Source organism: Patagioenas fasciata, chromosome 19 (genome assembly GCF_037038585.1).
Source record: "Patagioenas fasciata isolate bPatFas1 chromosome 19, bPatFas1.hap1, whole genome shotgun sequence".
Taxonomy (NCBI): Eukaryota; Metazoa; Chordata; class Aves; order Columbiformes; family Columbidae; genus Patagioenas; species Patagioenas fasciata.
Window position 1 is genome coordinate 2,423,615 of NC_092538.1, and position 23,643 is coordinate 2,447,257.

Sequence of the window (23,643 nt, forward strand, 5' to 3'; positions counted from 1 at the left end):
ACAACCCCTGGCATCAGTACAGGTTGGGGTGGACCTGCTGGAAAGCAGCATTGTGGAGAAGAACCTTGGAGTCTTCTTGGGCAACAGGTTAATCATGAGCCAACTCACTCCTAGGGCAAGCTTGCATGCTTTTTGCCTTCAAAACATGTCCAGGATTATGTTTATCAGCCTACACAGCCCCAGCATCACCCCCAACCCTGGCCAGGTTCTGGCAGAAGTTGGTGTCTGTGCCTCTTCTTTTTCTCTGAGGATCTCATGGGCACTCTTCCCATTTTGGGGGTGATAAGGAGGAAATTATTGTTGAGTGTTTGTTGGAACTAAATCCTGTGCTGGTCCTTTTCTCTGAAGAATATTTCATGGTGCCAAATGACACAGGAGTGTGGGTCAGAGACTTCAGCAAGAAATACCTTATTTCATTAAAAATACACAAGTTCTTGAATCTGCTTTGTCCAATATCCTCACACAAAACCTACCACTGTCCTCGGCTCACATTGTTATTGCACCTTTTTCAAAGTCCAAGGAACATTCTTGCCACGGGTCAGAATTGCAATTTATTGACCGATAATAGTAATACAGCAAACTACAGAGGAAGGAGAAAGGGGGTTTGATCCCTTTCAAGAAAAGATGTTGAGGGGACGTAGTTGGAGTAAGACTAGATTAGCTTTTACTTTCTTGTACATTAAGACTGTTCTTTGCCAGGACAGACCCCAGCGGCCCCACAGCCCAGGGTCGGTCACTGGCTCACGCCAGGCTGCAGGAAGAATTTGTCACAGACTTCTGTGACACCCAATGGTGCCTTGGACATCCTGGACTAAGGGTAAAAAATGATGAGAAAACAGCTTTATTTGATGTGGACACTTTCTTCATTCCACATTCAAGCAAAACCTGAAACAGGGCATTTAAACAAGACTATTTGGGGTGCATGACAGCTATTGCTGCTTCACTCAAAGGCACCATGAAATTAGTAGATTTTCCCTGGAAACTGATGTACATCTTTTTTTAAAACAAAACAAACCAAACAAACAAACAAAAAGGAGAGCAAGAATAAGCACTCATTCCAATTCCGTTCCAGTGCTCTTTCTGTGTAGGTTAGAAACTTTTAATGGAGGGTCCACAATCTGTTTTTGACAGTAAAGCTTACTGAAACACAGTGTATACGAAATTGCCTAAGCTAGCAGTTGGTTTGATTAGGAGTTATTCTCTGGATAACTTATTTTGCTTTGCTTTGTGATATTGGATAATTTTCACAGATCTGAGACATCTTTTTTCATGAAGTTCTTTTATCACTGGATTCCATCTCACTGAAAAGGCTTCATGCAAACTGAATTGAACAAACAATGCAACCGTGCCCAAATATTTCAGGCAGTAAAAGCATACACACAGTAAAAAACAACAAAAAAAGTCTCAGCAGCTTCTCAAGTCCAAACTTCCAGACTCCTGGGGAATCCTCAACGTTCAGCATTAAAAGTCACCAGATGTTTCTTCTACAGGATACAAAAACAATGTGTTAACAAAAGAGAAAAGGACATGCTGTAGTTCCCTGTTATCTCCTGTGATTTACTTCCGCAGCTTAGGCTGGGAAGGAGGGACTGATAACTCTGGTATTAGTCCTGATTGCTCTAAAGACCTTGGGAGATGCCTCCTTGACTGCAAGATCCTACAGGTCTCACTTCTTCTGGCACCATGAAGATGGCATTAGCACAACTGTGCCCTGCCACACTTTTAAGCTGATAATCCTGTAGCCCTGTGGAGAGAGAATGTAAGGAACCATCCTCATGGAAAGTGGGAGCTGGCTGCAGATGGAGTCCTCTGAACTCCTAATGACTGCTGTTAGCTGCACAATTTGCTCCTTCTCACAGCCTGGTTATCAACATGAGAGCATGGCAGGGCCTGGCTGCCAAAGCAAGGGAAAGATGGTGTTTTGTTAGGAAAAGGCATGGCCCTAAGGCACTGGTCAGTCTAGGTTTCCCAGGGAGAGTCACTCTTTCCTACATCTTCAGTGACAACCAATGGTAGGACAAGGGGCAATGGGTGCAAACTGGAACACAGGAGGTTCCACTTAAATATGAGAAGAAACTTGTTCCTGGTGAGGGTGTCAGAGCCTGGCCCAGGCTGCCCAGGGAGGTTGTGGAGTCTCCTTCTCTGCAGACATTCAAACCCGCCTGGACACCTTCCTGTGGAACCTCAGCTGGGTGTTCCTGCTCCATGGGGGGATTGCACTGGATGGGCTTTACAGGGCCCTTCAGCCCCTGACATTCTGGGATTCTGTGATTCTATGAAGAAAAGCTGTAAACCTCAAGAGTTTCAAAAATCCTGAAGGCAGCTGAGAGGAATACTTTAAATAGAGGCAAAAACTTTCCTAGCAGAAATCAAACAACACAGTTCTTTCCATAAAGTGGGAATGTCTATTCAAGCCCACAGGTGCCTTCGGCCTGACCAGGATGTGCTGACAGCCCGCTCAGAGCTGTGCAAAAGACAAACCAACCACCTCGACAGAAACGCCAGCCTCCCGATCCGGGCATCCCTTCCCACGCACAAAAGAACGAGCATCAACAGTGAAGAGCTAAACTGAAAAGTCTGCTAATGAGAAAACTCCCAGAGCAGTGCACTGCGCTGGGTCCATGTCAGAAAACCCACGTGTGGCAGGAGCTCCTCACAGTGGACCAGACAAAAAATGAGCAACGTGCTAGATGTGTACCTGGCACGATGTTCAGACCAGGCAGCTCTGTTCTAGAGTCTTGGGGTCTGGTTATCCCACACGTTATATTTGCAGGCAAAACTTCTCTGCTACTTGAAGCTCATACCTTGCTCTGTAACATCCTCGGTCATCTTTGACTTCCAGGCACTCAGGTCCAGCTTTGGGATCTGGTTGCAGCTCACGAAGCCATAGGGGTATCTGTTAGCCTGGAAGATATGTCTTGGTACTTTAGAGATCTGGGTGTTATCACATATTATTCGTGACAAGGAGATTTTGGCCAGTGCAGAGCGCTGCTGAGGAGTGAAAACCCCTTTGTTCTCCCACCAAAACCTGCAAGAGAAAGGAGAAAACACAACAGATTTTTGCCTTCTGGTTTCTTCACGCTCAAGACTCCCGCAACATTATTTCCTAATAACACATTTATTTTGCCAAGAGCAAATTTAAATTTTTGTTATTTAAATCAAGAGCCCTGACTCACCAGCTGGATAATTTAACTTGCTTTTCTGCCATAGACATATAATAAAGATACAATTGAATTAAAGTTTTGCCTGGTGTTTCCTCAAATGAGACACAGGCACTCTCAAATGGAAAAGTCCACACATACTGAACGCAGACTGTGGTTACATCCACATGATTGCCATGCTGGAACCAGCCCTATAATTATTGTCTTTAAAAAAAAAGAGTTCTTACATCCTGCCATAAGAACAAGATTTCTAGATGTGCAGTAGACCATTTGCCTTTAAGTTCTTGACACTGGGGTTTGAGCTTGCATTTCTTCTGGGCAGAAAACTTTCTCAGAAACACTGGTCATGATCCCATTTTCAGCCAATTTTGCTAGCAAGTACAGGGACTTTGATTCAGAAATGCAGCTTAAAATGGGACACATAACTCATTTCTGCACCTGATGCCCCTGAGCAACTTCAAGGAGGAGGACTTTAGGTATGATGAAAGCACAACACTGCTCAAATGACTTTGTGAATTTGGCTGGAAAGCGCAACCACTGCTACATGTCACACCACGGGGTTCCAGCTCAGAACTGGGGTGGAAAGGAGAAATAGTGAAAAATCAACTCTAAGACACCTGAGAAGTGCATAAGACACTGCGATGGTGCAAAGCTGTGTACTGCAAACTCAGGAGATGCGTAGGTCAGGAGGTGTTTGGCTCTTGTCGGGCACAGCAGCCCAGAAGGAGCAGTCCCATGAAGGGACAGGGATGCTCCCAGTGCCAGGGAAGCAGCCTGGGCTGAGCTGGGTCTTAGTCAAGAGAGAACCATTAATTTCTTTTACTCCCTGCAAAGCCTGGAAGTGTGTTAGTCCTGTTAGTCCTTCAGCAGCCCAGTCTGCAGGCAAGTTTTTAAAACTCCCCAAAGCACAAACCACCACATCAACAGATGTTGAGCATCTACCATCAGTGTGATCCATTTAGGCTGACTAAACCTAAGAGTTTTTTTCCTAATTGGTGAAGTCAATCCATCTAGATCCTGGTATTTTCCACCTTTAGAGCTGTACCTGTTTTTCTTGTTCAGGTATTTATATGTTTCCCTTTGCTGGAGTGAGCTGATGCTTGAACACACAATACCATGGGTCTCCTTGAAACCACTTATCTGAAGGAGGAAAAGAACTCAAACATTCACACTGAGTGTGAACCATCGGCATGGAGAGGGACAATCCAATTCGCACAAGTAGTGATTGGCAGTGAATGGGTTGAGCGTGAAAACACTTGGCTGGGAAGGGATCTGAGCCTAGGATTTCAACCATCATCTAGCCAGGCAATAAGGACATTTGGAGGAGTAATGAAAAAAAAAAAGCAACAAACACCTGGAACAGTTTCCAAATCTGCACAGAGGAATCTGCAGAAACTGCAGTCTCCCTCTGTCCTTTGGGGTTTGAATACCCAGCTCCTGTCTTACCTGTCCCCATCACGAACGTTCCTGAACTGGGTGCCAATGAGACAAGCCATGAGCGGCCCAACTCTGCCTCCAGCCACAAAGGGCTCTGCCAGCGCCCCAATCCAAATGTCAATGTTCTTTGGTGTCCCGTACAGCTGTATGAACTTCTTTGCCAGACCGTGATTCCTCAACACTTTAGCAAGTGCCTTCAATCCAGAAGGTTGTGAGAGCCCACAGAATTGCCTCCAGGAGATATAACCTGCAAGTGGTTGGATATCAGAGCAGACAGATTATTGATGGGGAGAATTCAGAGAAAAATGTACAGGATATGGTGTCTGGATGATACCACTATCAACAAATTCAAGGAGACTGATAATTTGTTCAATCAGAAAAAGGACTGGGGAGCTTTTTTGATCTTGCTACACCATCATCAACTTCATAGGTTGTCTAACATCAAGGAGCGCAGTAGCGCTTGGGGCCAGGCTGAGACCCAAAGGAGCTAAACACAAATTCGCACTAGAAATACACATCAGTTCCACTGCAGCAGATCAGAAGTCCAAGCTATGAATTCAGGATTTGTGGTTGCGGTCAGGTTCTGCACAACAGTGTTCCTAGGTAAGGCACAGGAAAATCGCAGCGTTCTGCTGCGGCACAGGCAGAGCAGCCTGTGAGCTCACCATACACCTGGGTGTATGGCAAAGCCTCTGTCAGTGCTTAAAACCTGTCAATTCAGCGGTTTTCATCGCAGTTTCCAAGTGCTTCTATCGCTTCTCCCAGGACGTTACTGACTCAGCAGCTCCAGGCACTTACATCAGCCTAATGACACTGTTGGGCAATGACACACCCAGGAGCCAGCTGTAAAGTCCTATCAACAATCTATTTCTCAAGACCAACTTGCAAAGCCATTACAGTGGTTTTGTATCTCGCAGAGCCCTGAGAGTGGTTCTGACACGCTTTTCTTTCTGGGACATAGTCTTTACAAAGAAATTATGATGAGATTTTTCCTCACATATTGCGATCTGCTGTTCCAGTCATGTGTGGCTGGGCTGGACAACTACAGATGACTGGAGAGAAGCCACAGAGGACTTTTAGCCCTAATTCCACTCCTGAAAACTTGTTGCTGAACTATATTCCCAATTTTGCCATTTGCACAACAATGCAAACATGTCAGTTACTCATCACTTGACACCTGTGCAAATACCCCATGTTCTTCTGGCTATGTGCCTCCTCCAGCTCCACCCAAGCTCTGACTTCATTGCCCAACCTCCCACCCCCTTACCTATGGTTGTACAGAAATGACGAAACAGCTTGGGAAAGAGTAATTTCAGCCAAGCGTGGGCTGGAGATGTTTCTCCATGTTCAATCACAAGAGTGCCTGATTTCCACTTGTTTTTCTTTGGAAGAACTGCTCCCACAGCCAACTTACCTGGAAGGCCATGATCTCTGCAACGTTGCATGTTAAGCGCAGGTAAATCAAACCCAATCCTTTCAACCTGCTCGAACATCCGGTCCCGGAGCTCATCCACCACCATTTGCTGCTGTGTCATCAGCTTGGCCTGATTGGACATCAGGCTCCGGAGAAAGGGGTCGATACCACCTGCAACGGGTACACAAGGAGTTGTGAGCAGTGCAGTTGTGAGTGGGAGTGTTAGAGGTTCAGCAAGAGCTGAATGCAGCCTGTATTTAATTATAAGTGTCTACTACAAGAGAATCAATTTTCCTGCACTTAAAGAATTAAAAAGAAAATACTTTCAATAATTTTCTTAGAGTCTACAGTAATTACGCAATCAGACTGCATGCTTCATGATAAAGTGGATCTCATTTGACTGCAGAGAACAGCTCTGTCAGGAAAAAAATTGGCTGGTAGTAAAGGTCATTTAACACATTTAATGCAAATTGCTTTTAAGTTTGCTTGAAGCAGGAGCTCATCCAGAGAGGGCAGAAAAGGTTGAATGAAATAAACTTGCACTGCAGAGGTGCAAGAAAGGCTTTACCTTCTTTAATGATCCTCCAGACAGCAAAGAAGGCATTTCTGAGTAGAATTTTGGGACCTATGGGCTTGTAATTTTCACTTAATCGGCCAACAGTTGGGGGAACTGAAGCATGAGCAAAACGAAAAGCCAAGGTGAAGACATTGGATATTCGAGGATCCGCAGACTCATTGTAGCCTCGGTAGCGAGGAATCAGTCTCTGGAAACTGCCTCCCAACAGAAGAGGCAGGTAGTCCCTGTAGGTTATAATCTAGGAGGAAACAAGGAAAGCGTGAATCATTAAGTGCTTGGCCATCAGTTTCTTTCGAAGCGAAGTTATTGTTTGTGTCTCAGACTACAGGAGCTGTTACCCTGGGCTTCTTTGGTGGGATTTATGTAGGAGATTTTTCTAGAATAGATGGGGAGCGGAGAGACTGTCCAGGGCCATCAGACCTTCACCCAGCTGCTCAGGCAGTCTGGTGAGGACCTTTTATGGCACTGTTGAGTGACATTCTTCTTTCTTCAGCTCCGTGGCCTTGGTTCGGAGCCTTTTCCTCACCTGGCCACTGTGCCATGCCACAGGTGCTGCAGCTCCAGGTACAGACACAGGCACTGTAGGCCACTGCCTGGGCTCCTGGAGCCATGCATGGTGGGATGTCTACACTCTCTAGCAGTGACGAGCTTTGCATGACCGTGCAGCAATTCGCATGAGTACGAAAAGGGGCCAGAACTGCTCCAGCAACATCACGGTGCACAGACACTGCTCCTGTCTGACCCACGCTCATCCTTGGTTTGTGCACCAGGATCTTCTGCCCTTTGGTGCTGAGGACTTGGCACTCAGGTATCCCCGGACATGCTCCTCCCTGACTCAACTGCTTGGCAGGTCAAAGCAAATTGAAAACCTGCCAAACACACCCAGATATTCCCTCCTTGTCCTACTGGTAGAGGCCGTTCCCATCAGCCAGGCAGAACTGCATTTCCTCCTCCCTCTCACCCTACAAAGTCAACAGCGTTGGCACAGATGATATCACCACCTACGGGCAGCTCTGTTAGTAATCCCATGGTAGAGGTTTCCAATCCTGATCTCCTGTCTCTTTGAGACCTTGAGGAGGTTGCACAATAGAGCTTAAAGAATTAAGCTCTTTGTCAGTAGGTGAAAATGTCTTAATTGTTGGAAAATTGCAAGAAGATTAAACCATTGATCTAAACGTCATGATGGAGACAATGCTTTTAGTACAATTGTTTGAATCTTTCCACACTGGTTTACTCAACATGTTTGTTAAGCAGCACTATAATATTTAAACTGCGAGTTTTAAAAACTTAGTTTTTGAAATTCCTGCACTTTTTTTGTTTGTTAAGCCAGCTCAGAAGATGAGTTTCCAATTAGGTTTGACTAAGCTCTGCCTTCATAAACCCCATGTCTTCTCCTCTCACAGGAGCTGGCCTTTTCTGCTGGCTGCGAAACCTCATCTGGCTTTGAAGTTGGTCCTGCTCCGAACTGGAGGCTGGACGAGAGACCTTGAGAGATCCCTTCCAAGCACAGAAATATTTCTGTGCCCCTAGGATCTCATTGGGGGTGAAGTCTGCAGTGCAGCACAGTTCTGAGGCGCTATTTGTCCCAAAGCAGTAAGGACAGAGCAATGTCATGGCTGGTTGCACCCACCAGCACACAGGGTTTCTGGAGGAGACTCACAACCCAGAGGAGTTTTAATCGAGGTCTCCAGCACCATTTTGACATTTCTAACCCTGATTAGAAAAACTTTTTACTCCGAATTTTCTGTCCCCATGTTTCTCAAACAAAAATGTGCAGTTAAAAAAACAATTCAGAAATTAAGCAGTAGAGGGACATCAAAGGTTCAGTGAGATCCCTCTGTGCTTGTTATTTCAGATATCTTCATGTGATTTTGGTTTGGATGAAAGGGGTGGGTGGAAAGAATTTGGCCATTTGCACCCCAAAATACTGCGCCCTTTGGACCCCCCACAGGAACAAAGCCCATCACATTAATTCTGTGAGGCTGCAAGACCAGGCAGCAGAGCCAGGACATACGACATGGTGGCTGGTACCTGGATCATGGCACCCAGGATCTTCCGTGCCTCCTGGTAGAGCTTCTCTCCATTCCAGTGGGGATTTAGTCTCTTCAGCCCCGCAGCCAGGCGGTTGTGCTCCCGCACAAAGAGCGTGTGCATGCACGCCAGCCCCAGCATCTCGTTCGCTCGAGAATCACCTAGGAGTACCACACGTGAGCAGAACTGTACTGCCAGCGACCTGCCTGGGCTCGGCCGCTTACCCCTGGAAGAAGGCAAATGTCACATTGGGAAACATGGGAAACATGCACAGAGAAATTTTTAGATGTCTGGATATCTGCATTGTGAAGAAGGTGGGTAAGAAAAACACAGTAGGAGAAGGAAAACAGGGTCTGGGCCCCAAGGGTTGGAGAGCACCAGTGAAAAGCCATTTCTGCTGAGGCAGCAAAAGCCAACATGCCACCGTGGTTGGGCTCAACATCACAGAGAGAGGAGGAAGCTTTTTTTTCAAGTAAGGGGTAGGAGCATTAACTTAAGAAGCTAAATACAAATAGCTGTTCTCTCAACTCCCACATCCATCTCACAGCTCAGGAGAGAAACGAAAACGGGCAGAGGGAAGTGAGCATGGCCAAGGGAGCTCTGTAAATCCCACGGCATCCTTCAAACCAGCCGAACCCTTGGCCAAAGCAAGTTGACAGTCACAATCCAGCTCTCTGGTGAGTAAATGTAAAAGGAAAATTAGTCACAACTTGAAGGACTAAATTACAAATGGTCTCACAATGAAATATTAAACGATTCCTCAAGCATCTAGGGCAGGAAACCCAAGAGCAAGCAGGTGAAGAGAGTATAAAGAGGCACTCAGCGAAAAGTAAATATATCGTATTTAGACCCCTGGTCCCATAGTAAATAGAGGGATTTGCTCTTGCTTTCTGCACAGAGCCCTTTTCATTTACTGTCAAAGGCCATCTGTAAGTGACTGCGGAAGAAGAAACAAAAGCAGCACTGTGAGGTTTCCTTGAGCAGATGGCATCTACCCAGGGCTTCCAAAGGAGCTCCAGCAGGAAATCACTGAACCCTGCCAGGCAACTGCACACGTCAAATTTCCCCAGTTCTCAGGGACTGGAAAAGTCACAAATAAGACACTGAATATTCAAAGGAGCTTCCGAGTCAGCCTGAACTGTTCACTATAGATTCATTGATGGTTATGTACCCAGAAATGGAACAGTAACTGCTCTGGCAGTCCCTGAGCTACAGGGTCCTGGAGGCTGGGGGCCCACTCTGGGAAGCACCTGACACGCTGGCCCGTCCTGGTCCTCACTGGGCCTTTGGCCATGTGTCCTCTGTGACCTTAGAATCAGAGAATAGAATCACAGAACAGTTTGTGTTGAAGGGCCCTTCCCAGCTCCCCCAGTGCCCCCCCTGCCATGAGCAGGGACATCTTCACCAGCTCAGGTTGCTCAGAGCCCCGTCCAGCCTGGCCTGGGATGTCTCCAGGGATGGTTCATCCACCACCTCTCTGGGCAACCTGGGCCAGGCTCTCACCACCCTCAGGGGGAAAAACATCTTCCTCATGCCCAGCCTGAATCTCCCTCCTTTAGTTTAAAACCATCACTCCTTGTCCTGTCACAACAGGCCCTGCTAAAAAGTCTGTCCCCATGTCCCTGAGAACCTCATGTCCGTCTGTCCAACCCTCCAGGGATGGTGACTCCAGCACTGCCCTGGGCAGCCTGTTCCAATGCCCCACAGCCCTTTGGGGAAGAAATTGTTCCCAGATCCAACCTCAACCTCCCCTGGCGCAACTTGAGGCCGTTTCCTCTGCTCCTGGCGCTTGTTCCTGGGGAGCAGAGCCCGACCCCCCTGGCTCCAAGCTCCTTTCAGGCAGTTCAGAGATCAGAAGGTCTCCCCTCAGCTCCTGTTCTCCAGCTGAACCCCCCAGGTCCCTCAGCCGCTCCCATCACACTTGTGCTCCAGCCCCTCACCAGCTCCGTTCCTTTCTTTGAATTACGTTTCTTTATGCTCTATTTTCTACTTAAATATGAAAGCCAAGCAATTCCATAAACTAATCAAAGCTGGTGGAATATTTCTGCTCTGGATTTCAGGGTTAGAGGTGCCAGCACCCAACTCACCTGCAAGAAAGCAAGGGATGTTGGCTCCCTTGCTGACTATAAGACACGGGTCCTTCTGCATGCTGCCAAAGGGCATGTATGCCCTCCCGCTGTCAGTGAAATTCCGGTTCACAGCCAGCAAGCCCAGCTGGTTGCTCTGATCCCTCAGTTTGTTGGCCAAAGGCACTTCACTGCCGTACACCACGCTGCCATCCAGAAAGGAGGTGAGCGCGTTGATCTGGTCGCGAATGGCTCTGCCGCTGGTGCAGGCGGGAGCCGAGCGGAAGAAAGGCAGGCAATCTTTCGTGTTTTTAATCCGTGGGTCGTTGGGTGGGATCTGCAGAAAGATTAAAGAATAATTAATCACCAGCTCATGGGTGTAGAAACTCCATGATGTGATACTACAGCCTTAAAAGAAGCCAGGCAGGAGCCATCTCAAAGACAGTCCCTGTGCTAGATAGTGTGGAGATCAGCCATAAATCCCTGATATGAAGGATCAGATTGACAGCAAAGGTGCTATTTCAGGCATCCAAGTCCCAAATGTGTATGAAAACCTGGAGATGCTTAAATTTCCATAAAGTCCTATGTATACCTAAACTTTTTCCCCTGGACATACCAGATTGAATCTTAGAAGCTCATGTTGAAATCTAGTGTCCATATCTATGTTACAGGGAGTTGTAATCCAGAACTTGTGTCCCTGTCTGCATTCTGAAATGCATGTTGGGCAAACACTCAGTGATGCTCCATCCCTTCACAGTTTTCCTTGCAAGGACACACGGGTACATGGGAGAGCCAGAGGTGCAGCACAGCTTCAAAGGCAGGAGAGCTGCAGGGTGGACATGTACGTCATTGAGCATTTACTGGAGCTAAGACTGCAATGTCAGTGCCGGGCTAATGTCTGAGGTGCTATGGACACATGCTCGTCACTTCCTTGCCCTGTTCACTGCTGAGCATTTGAACACCAAACACAAATGCATTCCCTGTGGTATTGACACTCATCAAGTCCTGCTTCTATAACTCAGGTATCACCCAGGTTGCTTGGGCAGCAAACCTCCAAAGAAAAGCCGTATCCCAGAACCCCAGGCTGGTTGGGCTGCAGGAGCTCTGCAGATCCCCAGCCCAGCCCTGCTCACGCAGGGTCACAGAGCAGATCACACAGGTGGGTCCAGGCGGGTTTGAATGGCTCAGAGAAGGAGACTCCACACCCGCTCTGGGCAGCCTGGGCCAGGCTCTGGCACCTCCCAGCAAACAGGTTTCTGCTCATGTTCACATGGACCCTCCACTGAGGGAGGGTATTGAGGGAAGGGATTGAGGGAATCCCCCTTGAGGTAGATGGGTAAATGATTGAAAATGGGGGAAAGACTGTCCCTGACATCTGAGGACAGTCCCTGGGACCCAGCACCACCACCTTACAGAGAGCAGTCTGACCCCCTTGGCCTACTCTGGAGGATGTCCCTCCATGGCCAAGGACCAGGAGAGCCACCAGCATCTCCTGTCCTGCTCTGCCCTGGTTGTACCTTGATAGGAAAGCAAGGGGGCTGCTTGGCACAGCTGGTGTGACAGTCCACCCCGCCACTGAAGGTGACTCTAGCTGGGGTGTCCGGACTGAAATCCAGGTCGTGGTCAATAAACTGGCCCCACTGCATGAACATGAGGGATCTCTGCTGGTCCATCCTGAGCTGCCCAGGGGGGAAGCGGACGATCTCGTTTGACACTTGTCGCACCTGTAGGGGGTGAAGGCAGAACACGTGCGTTAGGAAATGACTTGTACAAATGGGCTCGTAGGGTCATCAGTAAAAACTCATAAGTCACTAATTCATTATACTTCACAGCAAAACCCCAAATATCTGTCTGTGTTGGAAGGCGTTACTGAGCACTGTGCAGTCCTGGCTCCAGCCACGTTTCTGAGCCTCCAGGCCAAGAGCAATCCCTTGATGAACACATGGAAGCAGCAAAGCAAGAGCCATACTGAATAGCCTGGGAAAGGGAGGCAATAGATTTTAATAGACTGCTTTGAAATAGAAGAATTGGGGGGGAAAAAGTCTTTGGGATTTTCTGAAGGTTTTCTCAGTAAATTCCTTCTGGTTACTAGCATGTGTATAATTCTTCACAGTTCCAATGCTTCTTGGCCAGCTACACTTTTTGCATGACCAGGACACTCTCCCAAAGCCCTTTTCCCTTCTCATCCCTCTCCCAGCCATCTCAATTTCTCCACCAGTTCTTCCTCCATGTTTCACAACAGAAAAAGTGGTCAAAACTCTGCTCAAGCCCTGACACTGTGCTGTGGAACAGAGTTAGGAAGTACAGGGGAAGCACAAGTGTGACGCACACAACATGGAAATTCACAGTGCCACTCATTAGCTCCATTGTTGCACGAAGCCCAAGGGATCAGAAGCCTCCTCAAATTGCCCTTGCTCCCCTCCAGGTTCCACAAGAGCCACATAAACCCTCACCCATGGACCCACACACAGAATTCCTAGCTGGATATTTTTTATTCTGGGGATTGACTTGTTTTATCCTCGTGCATATTGCTCTTTTCAGGAGGCAATTCAGGTGACAACCACAAACCAAAACAAAAAAGGTGAGTAAATTACTTGGGCTTAAATTCACTTAATTTAAAAGAACACATTGCGTAATTATTTCTTTATCCTGCACTTCCGCAGTAATCAGATTGATTTTCCTTCGCTTTTCCTGCAAGCATGGGAGTTGGAAACCATTTCTGTTAGGTCACCCTGGAAACTCTCATATGATCAGCCTGAAGCTGGTGCATTTAAATTCCTCCTCCTGATCAGCAGCTGCTGGACGTGCCTGTTGACGTCTGTGACCTACCCAAGGACGGGCAATCCCGAAGCCCTGACACTGCACCTCCAGATGACTGAAACCATTACCAGTGGGAAGGGGAACCCAGAATAACGCTTTCCTTCCGTCCACCCGTGCGGGACCGACACGCCATCCTCGTATTCTGCTGGCAGCCATCTGACCAGGGCTCTGTTGGACGCTCCCAGCGATGGGTTCCTCCTGTCAGAGTCAACGAAAGGACAGCAAAACATCAGCGTCATTGGAATCCTGGCAGGGCGAAGAGCTCGTGGATACAGATAGAGCCAGGAACCTTGGTATGGGAGCCCACAACGATGTACGACAGCCAGGGAGCAGCTGCAGCCCTGTGACCCTGTGGGCTTGGTGTTGCCAAGTGCTACTAACAGCGATAAGCCTCAGGTTTAGTAATAACAACAATAATTATAATGCACACTAAGCCTCAGTTTCTCCCAGGCAAGAACTCAGGTTGCTGGTGACTCCTTGTGCCGTCCAGCCTGAAGAAGAGCCCTTGACCTCAGACCATGGATGGAAAACCCAGGGGAAAGCCGAACATCAGAGAGAAGGGGCAGACACTCCCGTTCACTTTATCATATTACCAGTGACCTTTAATAGAAATGGGGATTTGGATTGTGAGCGTTTCTATGCTGTAATTAGACTATGTGGTTACTATAATTTGATTAGACCATTAAAGCCTCAATTAGACTAATAACATATTTAATTTGGAGTGCATGTGTAAGATGTTTTCTCTGGTAGCCCGTCATACACTGTGGTGTAACACTGCCCAGGGCCAGTCGAGGCAGGGACACAGAGCACAGGGCAGAGCTGAGCCCACCTTCTCCAGGGCTTCAGGCGCGATGGACCGTCCTCAGCCCAGAGCCCGGATCCTCCTCCCAAGTGAAGCCACTGTTTTCTTAAAATGGAAGGAGGCTGGTTGCTATCATTGCTGCTTATGCAGACACCTGAAGGCCGAAGCATCCCCTGGGCAGACGTGTCCAAACTCCTTCCTCTGCCTCAGGTGCTCTCAGAAGATGCTCTGACCACCAGGTATTTGGAAATAGGGGAGGGATGAGGAATGCTCCTATGCTGTCCCTTTTAAAACACTCCATTGTTTGTCACAGCTTCTCTTTCATTTCACTGGGAAAGCTCTGCATATACTGAGAAATAGTTTTTGTATCCCACATTACAGCCATGCCCTTCCCTCTCCCCAGCCGTGGTACATGCACAGGGTGATCTCCCCCAGACCATGTGCCCTGATTTCCTCCTTGGCACAACGTGGGGCATGGAGATGGCCAGATCATGCCCCAGTATGGATTTGGGTCAGGAAGCCCCTTGAGACCCTGCAAAGGGGCAGAGCCAGACAAAGCCCAGGAGAAAGCAGAAAGGTGCAGCCTGATGACAGAGAACCTGGGCTGGAGGGGCAGTCCCCAGCGCAGATCTGTTTGCATTTTGGCCAAAGAGCTACCTCATGTACAACACCAAGAATCCCTGAAGCAAGACTGGAACGAAAATCCTCACACATCCAGGAAACAACACTGTGGGGTGTAAAACCCTACAGAAGGCATCCTAAACGGATGATCCTTGAGGATACGGGTCTTGTTCTACTGATGGAGGATCCATCCATCATCCATCCATCCATCCATCCATCCATCCATCCATCCATCCATCCATCCATCCATCCTCCTGCTGGCACAGCCCCCTCACCTGTTGTTGCACTCGCCAGTGATGGTTCGGTAGCCATTAGGAGCATCACAATTTATGTGCTTATCCTGCTGGTCACATCCGCTTGCCTTGAAAATCATCCCCAGCTGAGCCGGCGTGAGCAGGTCTGCGGGGCAACAACACAGAATGAACGTGCAGGAGCGAACTGGCCCTGCTGGGCTTGCGGTGCCTCCCTGGCTCAGGAAAAGACTTGTCCTTCTTGTACCCTTGAAATGGTTCCTTATCATCTGGAAAGCACAGGGGTTGTCATTTAAGGTCTCCTCACTCACAGCTGTGCTGGGGATGCTCTCTCAGAGCAGTAGATTGCTTTTTATGGTTTGGAAAGAATTAAACCTAACAAAGTTGTGGTCAGATCTTATTTATAATTATGTGTTAGGCCTGTGCAGCAGCAGAATTGTTTTCTAGCATTAGCTCTTTCCTTCCTCTCCCCTCCCTTTTTATCTCCACCATGCACTGCGCACAGCTGCAGCCATCCCAGTGCTGCGTTACAAGTGGTGTCCCCCTGTGAAGTGGCCACTGGTGTGTGTCACCACTGGGCAGACCTGCCTGGAGCAGACACCAGCAGGTGGTTGGGCAGTACAAGGGGACGCTGCCTTTGCATTTCCACCATGCAGACATCCCCATGCACGGGAGACAAGTGGCACAGCTCAACCAGCAAAGCCTTCTTGGCTATTGCTGCTGGCACACCTCGTCCTGAGCCCTTGGAGGTTCCCTGGTTCCCTGGTCACTGCTGCCACCAACAGTCGGGGTCACAGCACCGTGTAGAAGCCACTGCAGCCTCCTGGGCAGGCAGAGGAGAGGTGGCACTGGGTGACCTGGAGCATCGCTCCTGGATGGAGGAGCTGGAGCTCAGCCCTGCCTCCCTCTTCCTGCAGCGATGCTGGAGCACCCAGTGACATGTGTCCTGGCCTGTCAGCATTGTGCTGCAATGCTGGGCATCCCCATGAGTTCATCTCCATACGACAGGAGCCCTGCCCATGCCACCCCTGATTTGCCTTCTGCTCAAGAGAACCGGCCCAGCTGGGAGGCCAGGAGTGCCGCCCCATGGAGGACGCGGATGCATCAAGACACAGCTGAACTGTCCCGTCACGTTGTTCTGTCCTCGCTCTCCATTTGAGCCTTTCTCACAGCAGCCTGTTCCCCGTGCAGAGCGACCTGGCAGCGACTCTGACCATTGCTAGTCGAAGTCTGGCAGAAAAACTGCTTACTGTGCGGCTGAGCTGTTGTGAGTCACATCCTCTGGGTTTGCTCATTGTCTACTCAATATTACCTAGAAAAGCCTTACAAGCTTTGACCCATTAGTACATTAACTGCTATATTACAGAAAGAACCAGGGAAGCGCAAAACACACTTTCATTAACTAATAAACCCCCAAATACATTTTTTTAAGATGGAAAGAGAGCACATTTGCCTCACTGCAGTCACCTGGGAGGGATTTGGCCCATCACAACCCCTTTCATTTCCAACCTCACACACCCCAGTGACCAGGACCTAGAGGTTCCTCCTCTGCTTTCCTCCCAGCAAAGTGACATCCCTACCTGTGACATTGAAGTCCCCCCTCACAGCCCGCCGCAGCTTCTCCTTGAGCAGGTTCAGGGTGGTTTCCATGTAATCTGCAGCCCGAACGGCAGCTCGAGTGCCTGCAACCGGCTGTTTGAAATATCCCAGCAGCTCTGTCGGGGTCAAGGCATCATTCTGCAGGTTCTCCTTTATGCTGCAAGGCAGAAGGAAACAAAATCTGCAGGACTGAAAAGAGGAAGAGCCAGGAGTCCCGCAGGTTGCACACCCAGGTGTTGGTGTTGGGGGTTTGACTGGACACCAGGTGCCCACCCAGCTGCTCCATCGGCAGGACAGGGTGGGGGGAAATGAGATGGAAAAAAAATGGTGGGTCAAAATAGAGGCAATTTAACAAATGAGAAGCAAAGGCTGCAAGAAGAAGCAAAGGAGAAAAGAAGATTGATTCTCTACTTCCCAGCAGCTGGCAACGTCCAGCCATTTTCTGAGAAGCAGGGCTTCAGGACATGTAGCGGTTGCTCCAGAAGACAAACATCAGAATAATGAATGCCATCTCCCCTTCTCCTTTCTCTCAGTTTTTATTATTGAGTAGACATAGAATGATAACATCGCTTCAGCTGGAAAAGCCCCTCAAGATCATGGAGTCCAATCATAACCCACCCCTGGCACTGCCCCAAGTCCTGAGAACCTCATGTCCGTCTGTCCAACCCTCCAGGGATGGTGACTCCAGCACTGCCCTGGGCAGCCTGTTCCAATGCCCCACAGCCCTTTGGGGAAGAAATTGTTCCCCACATCCAACCTCAACCTCCCCTGATGCAACTTGAGGCCGTTTCCTCTGCTCCTGGCGCTTGTTCCTGGGGAGCAGAGCCCGACCCCCCTGGCTCCAAGCTCCTTTCAGGCAGTTCAGAGATCAGAAGGTCTCCCCTCAGCTCCTGTTCTCCAGCTGAACCCCCCAGGTCCCTCAGCCGCTCCCATCACACTTGTGCTCCAGCCCCTCACCAGCTTCATCACCTCCTCTGCACTCTCTATAGTATTTCAATGTCTTTCTTATGATGAGGGATGCAAAACTGAACACAGTATTCAAGGTGCATCCTCACCAGCACCAAGTACAGCAGCACCATCACTTCTCTAGTCCTGCTGGCCACACTATACCTGATACACCATACGATACGAAATGTCCCTTTGGTCAGCTGGGTCAGCTGTCCTGGCTGTGTCCTCTCCTGAGATCTTGCCCACCCCAGCCCACTGGTGAGCGGGGATGTTGGAGACACAGCCCTGATGCCGTGGGGCTCAGCAGCAGGCAAAGCCCATGTGTGTTATCAGCACCTTTCTGGCTGCTGACACACAGCTCAGCACTGTGGGGCTGCTCTGGGGAACGTTAACCCCATCTCCGCCAGACCCAGCACAGTCGGGCACCCCAGCTCTCCAGGCGTGTTACTGGTCTGAGCTGGCAGCACAGGCAGAATCATCTGTCTCCCTGCACTGCAGCTGGAGGACAGCGGGGCTGTTCCTGCCACCCTCGGCAGAGGAGCAGATGAGCTGCGGGAGGGAATCTAAAATAGCCCAGATCCACCTGCCAGAAGAGAAATGTGAGATCTTTACATCCTTGAGGCAACCCAACCTCACCCAACTGCTCTCCAACTCTCGAACACCTGCAGGTGCCAGTGTCCATCCAGAGGTCCCAAACACCCCCAAGTCACCCTGTCCCAATGATGCTGGAGCCTCCACTCAGATGGCCCCAAGCTGGTGAGATGTTTCCAAAGACGGTTGCTGAACGAGGGTGTATATGGGCTGGTAGGAAGCCACGTGCTCCCAAACCATGGTGGTAAAAGCTGCGCTTTCCTGTCAGATCCACAAAACGTCCTCACTGCAGCCTGCAGAGGTTTGCTCCCTCCGTAGGTGGTGAACCACTGGAAATCAGCAGGAGCCTTTGCTGGCTCCGGTTCTCCTTGGAAAATCCCTGAGAAATGGAACAGAGCCAAGAAATTCTGAGCTGGGAGGAACAGCAGGCACGGAGGAGGACAGAGTTACAGCTCTTAGTGACCCAACAGACTGCAGATGTGGTGTGAAAACAGGGCAAAGGCAGGTGAAACACCGATTACAGCCCGCCGTGCTCTGGAGGAGCTCGCACCCCCGCAAGGAGAAGCTGGCGATGCTGCAGCCCAGCCCCGGCGCTCACCGGTCCCGCGTGCGCTTGTAGGCTGCGTCCACCAGCCGCTTGGCCTCGTCCACACTGCTCCGGAGGGACGTGTCCGACAGCTCCTCACGCAGACCTCGGCAAGGGAAAGGGAAGAGCGGAGGTGAGAGAGCTGGACCCACGCGGGAGCATCCCTGCGCTGCCGTGCGTTCTCTTCGTGCCTCCAGCACCCAGTGGTATTGGCACGGCAGTGCTGGAAGCGATTGCTGCTGTTTGCTGTCTGGAGAGATATCTGTATATGTATGTGTATATATATATATTCCTCATAGGAGTCTGAGAGAATCACTCCTGGGAATGGAAATGATGGAAATGGTGACTCCATCAGTAAAGGCTTCGAACAGGCGCTGTGAGGGATGGAGGCATTGTCCCCCCTGGTGTGTCACAGGACAGCAGTTGTTATTTCTTCAAGATATTTTGCAACCTCAGCTAATGTGACTCATCCTATTGCCACTCCTCCAGCCGTAGCTGCCTTCAGCGAGCCTGCAAGTACCCCTGACTGCCACGGAAAGCATTATGGGCCTGGTATTAGGAGCTCTCGTCTGCTTTTTTTTCCCCATCACTGTCTTTACTCCCCTGCTTTTTATCCCACCTTGGTTACAGCCACGTTGCCAATACACCTTACGGTGAGTTTGGATCCTTCCCCCAGCTGAGCCAAGCTCATACGTATCCCCTACACCTGAGGGCACAAGGACTCACATTTCCCCACTGCCCGCCCCGGTCTGACCCGCAGCCTCTATGCGCTCACTGCTTCCCCTCCAGCCCGGGGGGCTCCCAAAAATGAACTGTGTCCCCATCGTGGCTGCGGGTCACAGAACAGGAGGGGACAGCCCTGGTGGGGTCCTCTGAGTGAAAGGGTTTTCCTACAGCTCCCTGGGAAGAAGAAAGCTTCAGACATCAGCAAAAATGAGATAAATATCTCCAAATTCTCCCCAGATTCTTTGAAATTTCTTCCCTCATCAACCCCGAGTTCACCTCTTTGACAATCTTGGTGGGAAACGTTATTTCCTTGACCACAATTTAAGACAAAATAAAAGTCAGGCATGTGCTTTCCATAAGCATTTTCATCATAAATTAACAAGAAGATGTGATTCAGGGCTGGCAAAGAGCCGAGTGTCTGCTCCATCCCCAAATTCCACAACCCTGGTGGCCCTAATTCACCAAACACTGCAGGAGCTGAAGCAAGATCACTTTAAAAAGGGACAACAATTCATTCCTCCCTCGGAGAGCAGGACCCAGCTCCCCTAAGAAGAAGAGAGTTCACTTTTCAGTCTCCATGAATTAATAGCGGGGATGCAGTGCGGAGCTGCCGCTGGCGGCACCACGGCCCCACAGCTGAACCGCGGCTCCGGGAGAGGCGGCGCTCGCAGCCCCACACGTGTGCGGGAGGAGACGGCTCTGAGAACCAACCTCTCCTTTAACGTGATTTTAAGAAATCAGATAGGACGTTAACTGATAAAAACGTGAAACAGCCAGGATTGCTGCCACGGTACATACAAACTGACCATGCTCCTTCTGACACCTTGTCTGCTCACAGAAGAATAATTCGGGTTCTCCTAGACTTAACCTGATCTTTCCAGCTCAGCGCGTAAAACCCCCTGACCTGCAAAACCTGGGAAAAGGCCAATACCATAGGAAGAAGATGCAGATGCCTGGAGCAGGCTGAGGAACACCAGCAACCCCGGGAAGATTTCTGCCTTCATCCCTGTGAAGAAATACAAGAAGTGAATAAAACTAAGAAGCCGTGGGTCTCCCTGGTGGCGCAAAGGTCAGTGCCCACACTGCTGATGGCTCGTGTGATGGGGTGTGCCCTTCCCCGTGCAATACCCCTCAAGAGTGACTGTGGTGCCTGGGGGGCCCTTTGGGGGCACATCACCCATGAGGGTCCCAGAGCAGGGACAGGACGGGCTGCCCACCGCAGACAGCAATGCTGAGCGTGCAGGAGAGTTTGTGCAGGGGTTAGTGGAGCTGCTGCCCGTGATTCAGCTGTGGGGAGAGGGGTCAGGCAGGGCAGCGTGGATCATCCTCTACGCAGAGACGTTTGGGATGGTTCTGCCCAAAGCTGCCCCACTCACCTCCTAAGGCTGCTGCAAAGCAACCAGCTCTATCAGAATGAGCCCAGAGCTGGGGGTTGCACCCAGTGAACATTGCTGAGCACCCACCATGGAGCTGCCGGCAAAGGCAGCCCAGGGTCCAGCCTAAAATGCTGAGCTAAACCCTGGGGAGAAGCCCCCAGTGACAGCAGCAATGTGGTGGAGCCACATCCTCGCTGTGCTCCAGCCGTCTGCGGTGCTGGAGCCCCGAGCAGGGCTGGAGAAACGGCTGCACAAGCAGGGGGAAGCACAGACCCCGTCCGGACCCTCGAACACAGCCCTGTCCCCCCCACGGTACAGACACGAGCGCTCCCCAAAGCAAAGGAAAGTGTGCGCTGGGCCAGGCTCTCACCCGCGATCTGCTGCGTCCTCCCCACGGCCCCGCCGTGCTCGCGCTTTTATCTGCAGTGGGGCGTTATCTGCAGCCAGTGCCTGGCGGGGCTGACCCACGGGAACTCCCCCACAGGTGCGGGAGGCCAGGGCAGCGCAGCACCCACCTCCCACCCACCTGCCACCCAGCACCCATCTCCCATCCACCTCCCACCCAGCACCCACCCAGCATGGGGCTCCCCTGCACCCACCTGCACACACAGACTGATGCTCAAGCAGAGGTTCCCCAGTTTTCCTGGGGGGAGAGATAAAAAACCAGCACTTTGTCATGGTTTGAGAGCCTCGAACGCCTTTAGAGGATGTCTAACAGAGGACAAGGTTCCTTCCCCCATGGTGTTCTTCGTCCTTTTCTGCTCTTAAAGGTGAAAAAAAGATGTTTTCGTATCCACCTATAGAGACACCGGCTTTAAGAGGTGTCTGCTCTGCTCAGTACTCCCCAGCTCAGCCCCTACCCTGCCCTGTGGTTCTGTTGGGGTCTGGAAAGGTCCCCAAATGCTGCTCTTTGTGCCTTACATGTCCCTGCACAGAGAGGAGCAGCAGGAGCCAGCTGAGCCATGGGCTGGACAGGCTCCACCAGCCTCCATGTGCTGACCCTGAGCACGGGGCAGCTCAGGGAAGGTCTTGCCCAAAATGCCTAAATAGTCACTACACCCTAGGGGCTCACATGGCAAAGCATCACCTCTGACCCTGGCCAAAGCTCCTCGTCCTGAGTGAGACCCAGCTGGTGGACAAACCCTTGAATGAGGCAGAGTAGGTGGGATACCAGCTGATTGGGAAATGACGTGCTGGAGCAAGCTGTGTGCAGAGAAGCAAAGGAGCTGCCCACCAGTCCTGTCCTTGGCTCACAACTGCCCATCCCAGCCTGGCTGGGTTGCAGGACCTCTGCAAATCCCCAGCCCAGCCCTGCTCACCCAGGGTCACAGAGCAGATCACACAGGTGGGTCCAGGCGGGTTTGAATGGCTCAGAGAAGGAGACTCCACACCCGCTCTGGGCAGCCTGGGCCAGGCTCTGGCACCTCCCAGCAAACAAGTTTCTGCTCATGTTCACATGGAGCCTCCTGTGTTTCAGTCTGTGCCCGTTGCCCCTCACCCTGGCGTTGGGCACCACTGAACAGTCTGGTCCATCCTCTGACACCCACCCTGAGCTATTGATCCCATTGATCAGATCCTCTCAGCTTCTCTTCTCCAGCTCAACAGCCCCAGCTCTCTCAGTGTCTCCTCATCACAAAGATGCTCCAGACCTCTCCAGTAATTCCTGCCCACTGCGTTTTTCCTTGTGCAGCACAAACTCCTTGGTTTAACAGCACAAAGCACACAGCCTCTGCCCGGTGCTCCCCCAAGGTCAGTTAAATCAAGGTCTACCAGCAATCTCCAGGCACCACAGGGGTTGTGCCGTGACTCTGCAGGTGACCCCGCAGGTGACCCCATCCCCAAATCCGGGCTATTTGCAGGTGCAGCCACAACCTTAACACACTGTATGGGTATATAAATGTTATAATGAGAATCTGCAAAGGCAATTACAGGTCTTGCACTACATCACAAGTGAGGCTGTGCCTGGAGCACGGTCTGGTTTGCAGACCCCTTGTCCAAGACAGGTTTGAGGGACTGGAGGGCCCCACTGAGCACCCGACACCAGAGGGTGCTTGGTTTGGTCAGCCTGGGGCAGAAGGCTCAGGAGCATCACTGTTGGCTTCAGCGGTCTCATGGGAGGGTCACAGAGCACACAGAGCTGGAGTCTTTCCCAAAGTGCACAGTGAAATGATGGGAAGCAACAGGCACCTGGTGCTGCCAAAAAAATTCCCATTAGATGCAAGGAAAATAACCACGAGATGTGCAGCGCTGGGACGGGGCTCAGAAAAGGGGTGGGATCCACATCCTTGGACTTAACGCTCGCTCAAACAAGACCCCGAGCAACCTCCCCGGCGGGTTTCCAAAGCTGTTACCTGCGCGGCTCCTCGGCCGCGTCACGCAGCTCACCCGTTGGGAAAGGACAAGGAGTTCTTCAAAGGCTAGTGAGACGGTTAGTGCGTATCTGTGCTGGTAATTGCATTTCACAATTAGGAACTTGCTTAATTGCTCTCAAAACTGCTTCAGAACGCGGGATGTTTTGAGAGATGCTTCATCTATTGAATGTTCACTTTACTCAGAGACTGTGAACCTGCTCCCAGACAACCGTGTGTGGGAAAGGCCACGTGTCTGGGTGATTCTCCTGTTGAACACGGACGCCAG

General features: G+C 50.4%; 1 protein-coding gene across 2 annotated transcripts; it reads right to left on the bottom strand.

Moving 5' to 3' along the window:
• Positions 1-1,061: 1,061 nt before the first annotated feature.
• Positions 1,062-22,040, bottom strand: LOC136109994 (myeloperoxidase-like). 2 transcript variants are annotated; one of them, XM_065853120.2, is made up of 14 exons: positions 21,606-22,040; positions 20,562-20,636; positions 18,917-19,010; positions 16,761-16,936; positions 15,205-15,328; positions 13,575-13,704; positions 12,204-12,410; positions 10,708-11,023; positions 8,621-8,781; positions 6,581-6,827; positions 6,013-6,183; positions 4,608-4,845; positions 2,805-3,028; positions 1,062-1,484 (listed from the first exon to the last, which is right to left on the bottom strand). In XM_065853120.2, exons 1-14 carry the CDS (start codon positions 21,682-21,684, stop codon positions 1,462-1,464), a joined length of 2,265 nt encoding a protein of 754 aa, XP_065709192.1. In that variant the 5' UTR covers positions 21,685-22,040; the 3' UTR covers positions 1,062-1,461. The 2 variants fall into 2 exon arrangements, with proteins under 2 accessions (XP_065709192.1, XP_065709193.1); XM_065853121.2 differs by lacking the exon at positions 21,606-22,040 and adding an exon at positions 21,377-21,403.
• Between the last annotated feature and the right edge of the window lie 1,603 nt (positions 22,041-23,643).

What these genes read in the sequence shown, in the direction of transcription:
- LOC136109994 (XM_065853120.2), bottom strand. Translation starts at nt 21,684, where the DNA reads ATGACAAAGTGCTGGTTTTTTATCTCTCCCCCCAGGAAAACTGGGGAA. An exon ending in TCCTGGGTGCCATGATCCAG is followed by an intron (nt 6,828 to 8,620) that starts GTACCAGCCACC and finishes GTTTCCTCCTAG; the next exon opens with ATTATAACCTACAGGGACTA. An exon ending in CAGAGATCATGGCCTTCCAG is followed by an intron (nt 4,846 to 6,012) that starts GTAAGTTGGCTG and finishes AACCACTTGCAG; the next exon opens with GTTATATCTCCTGGAGGCAA.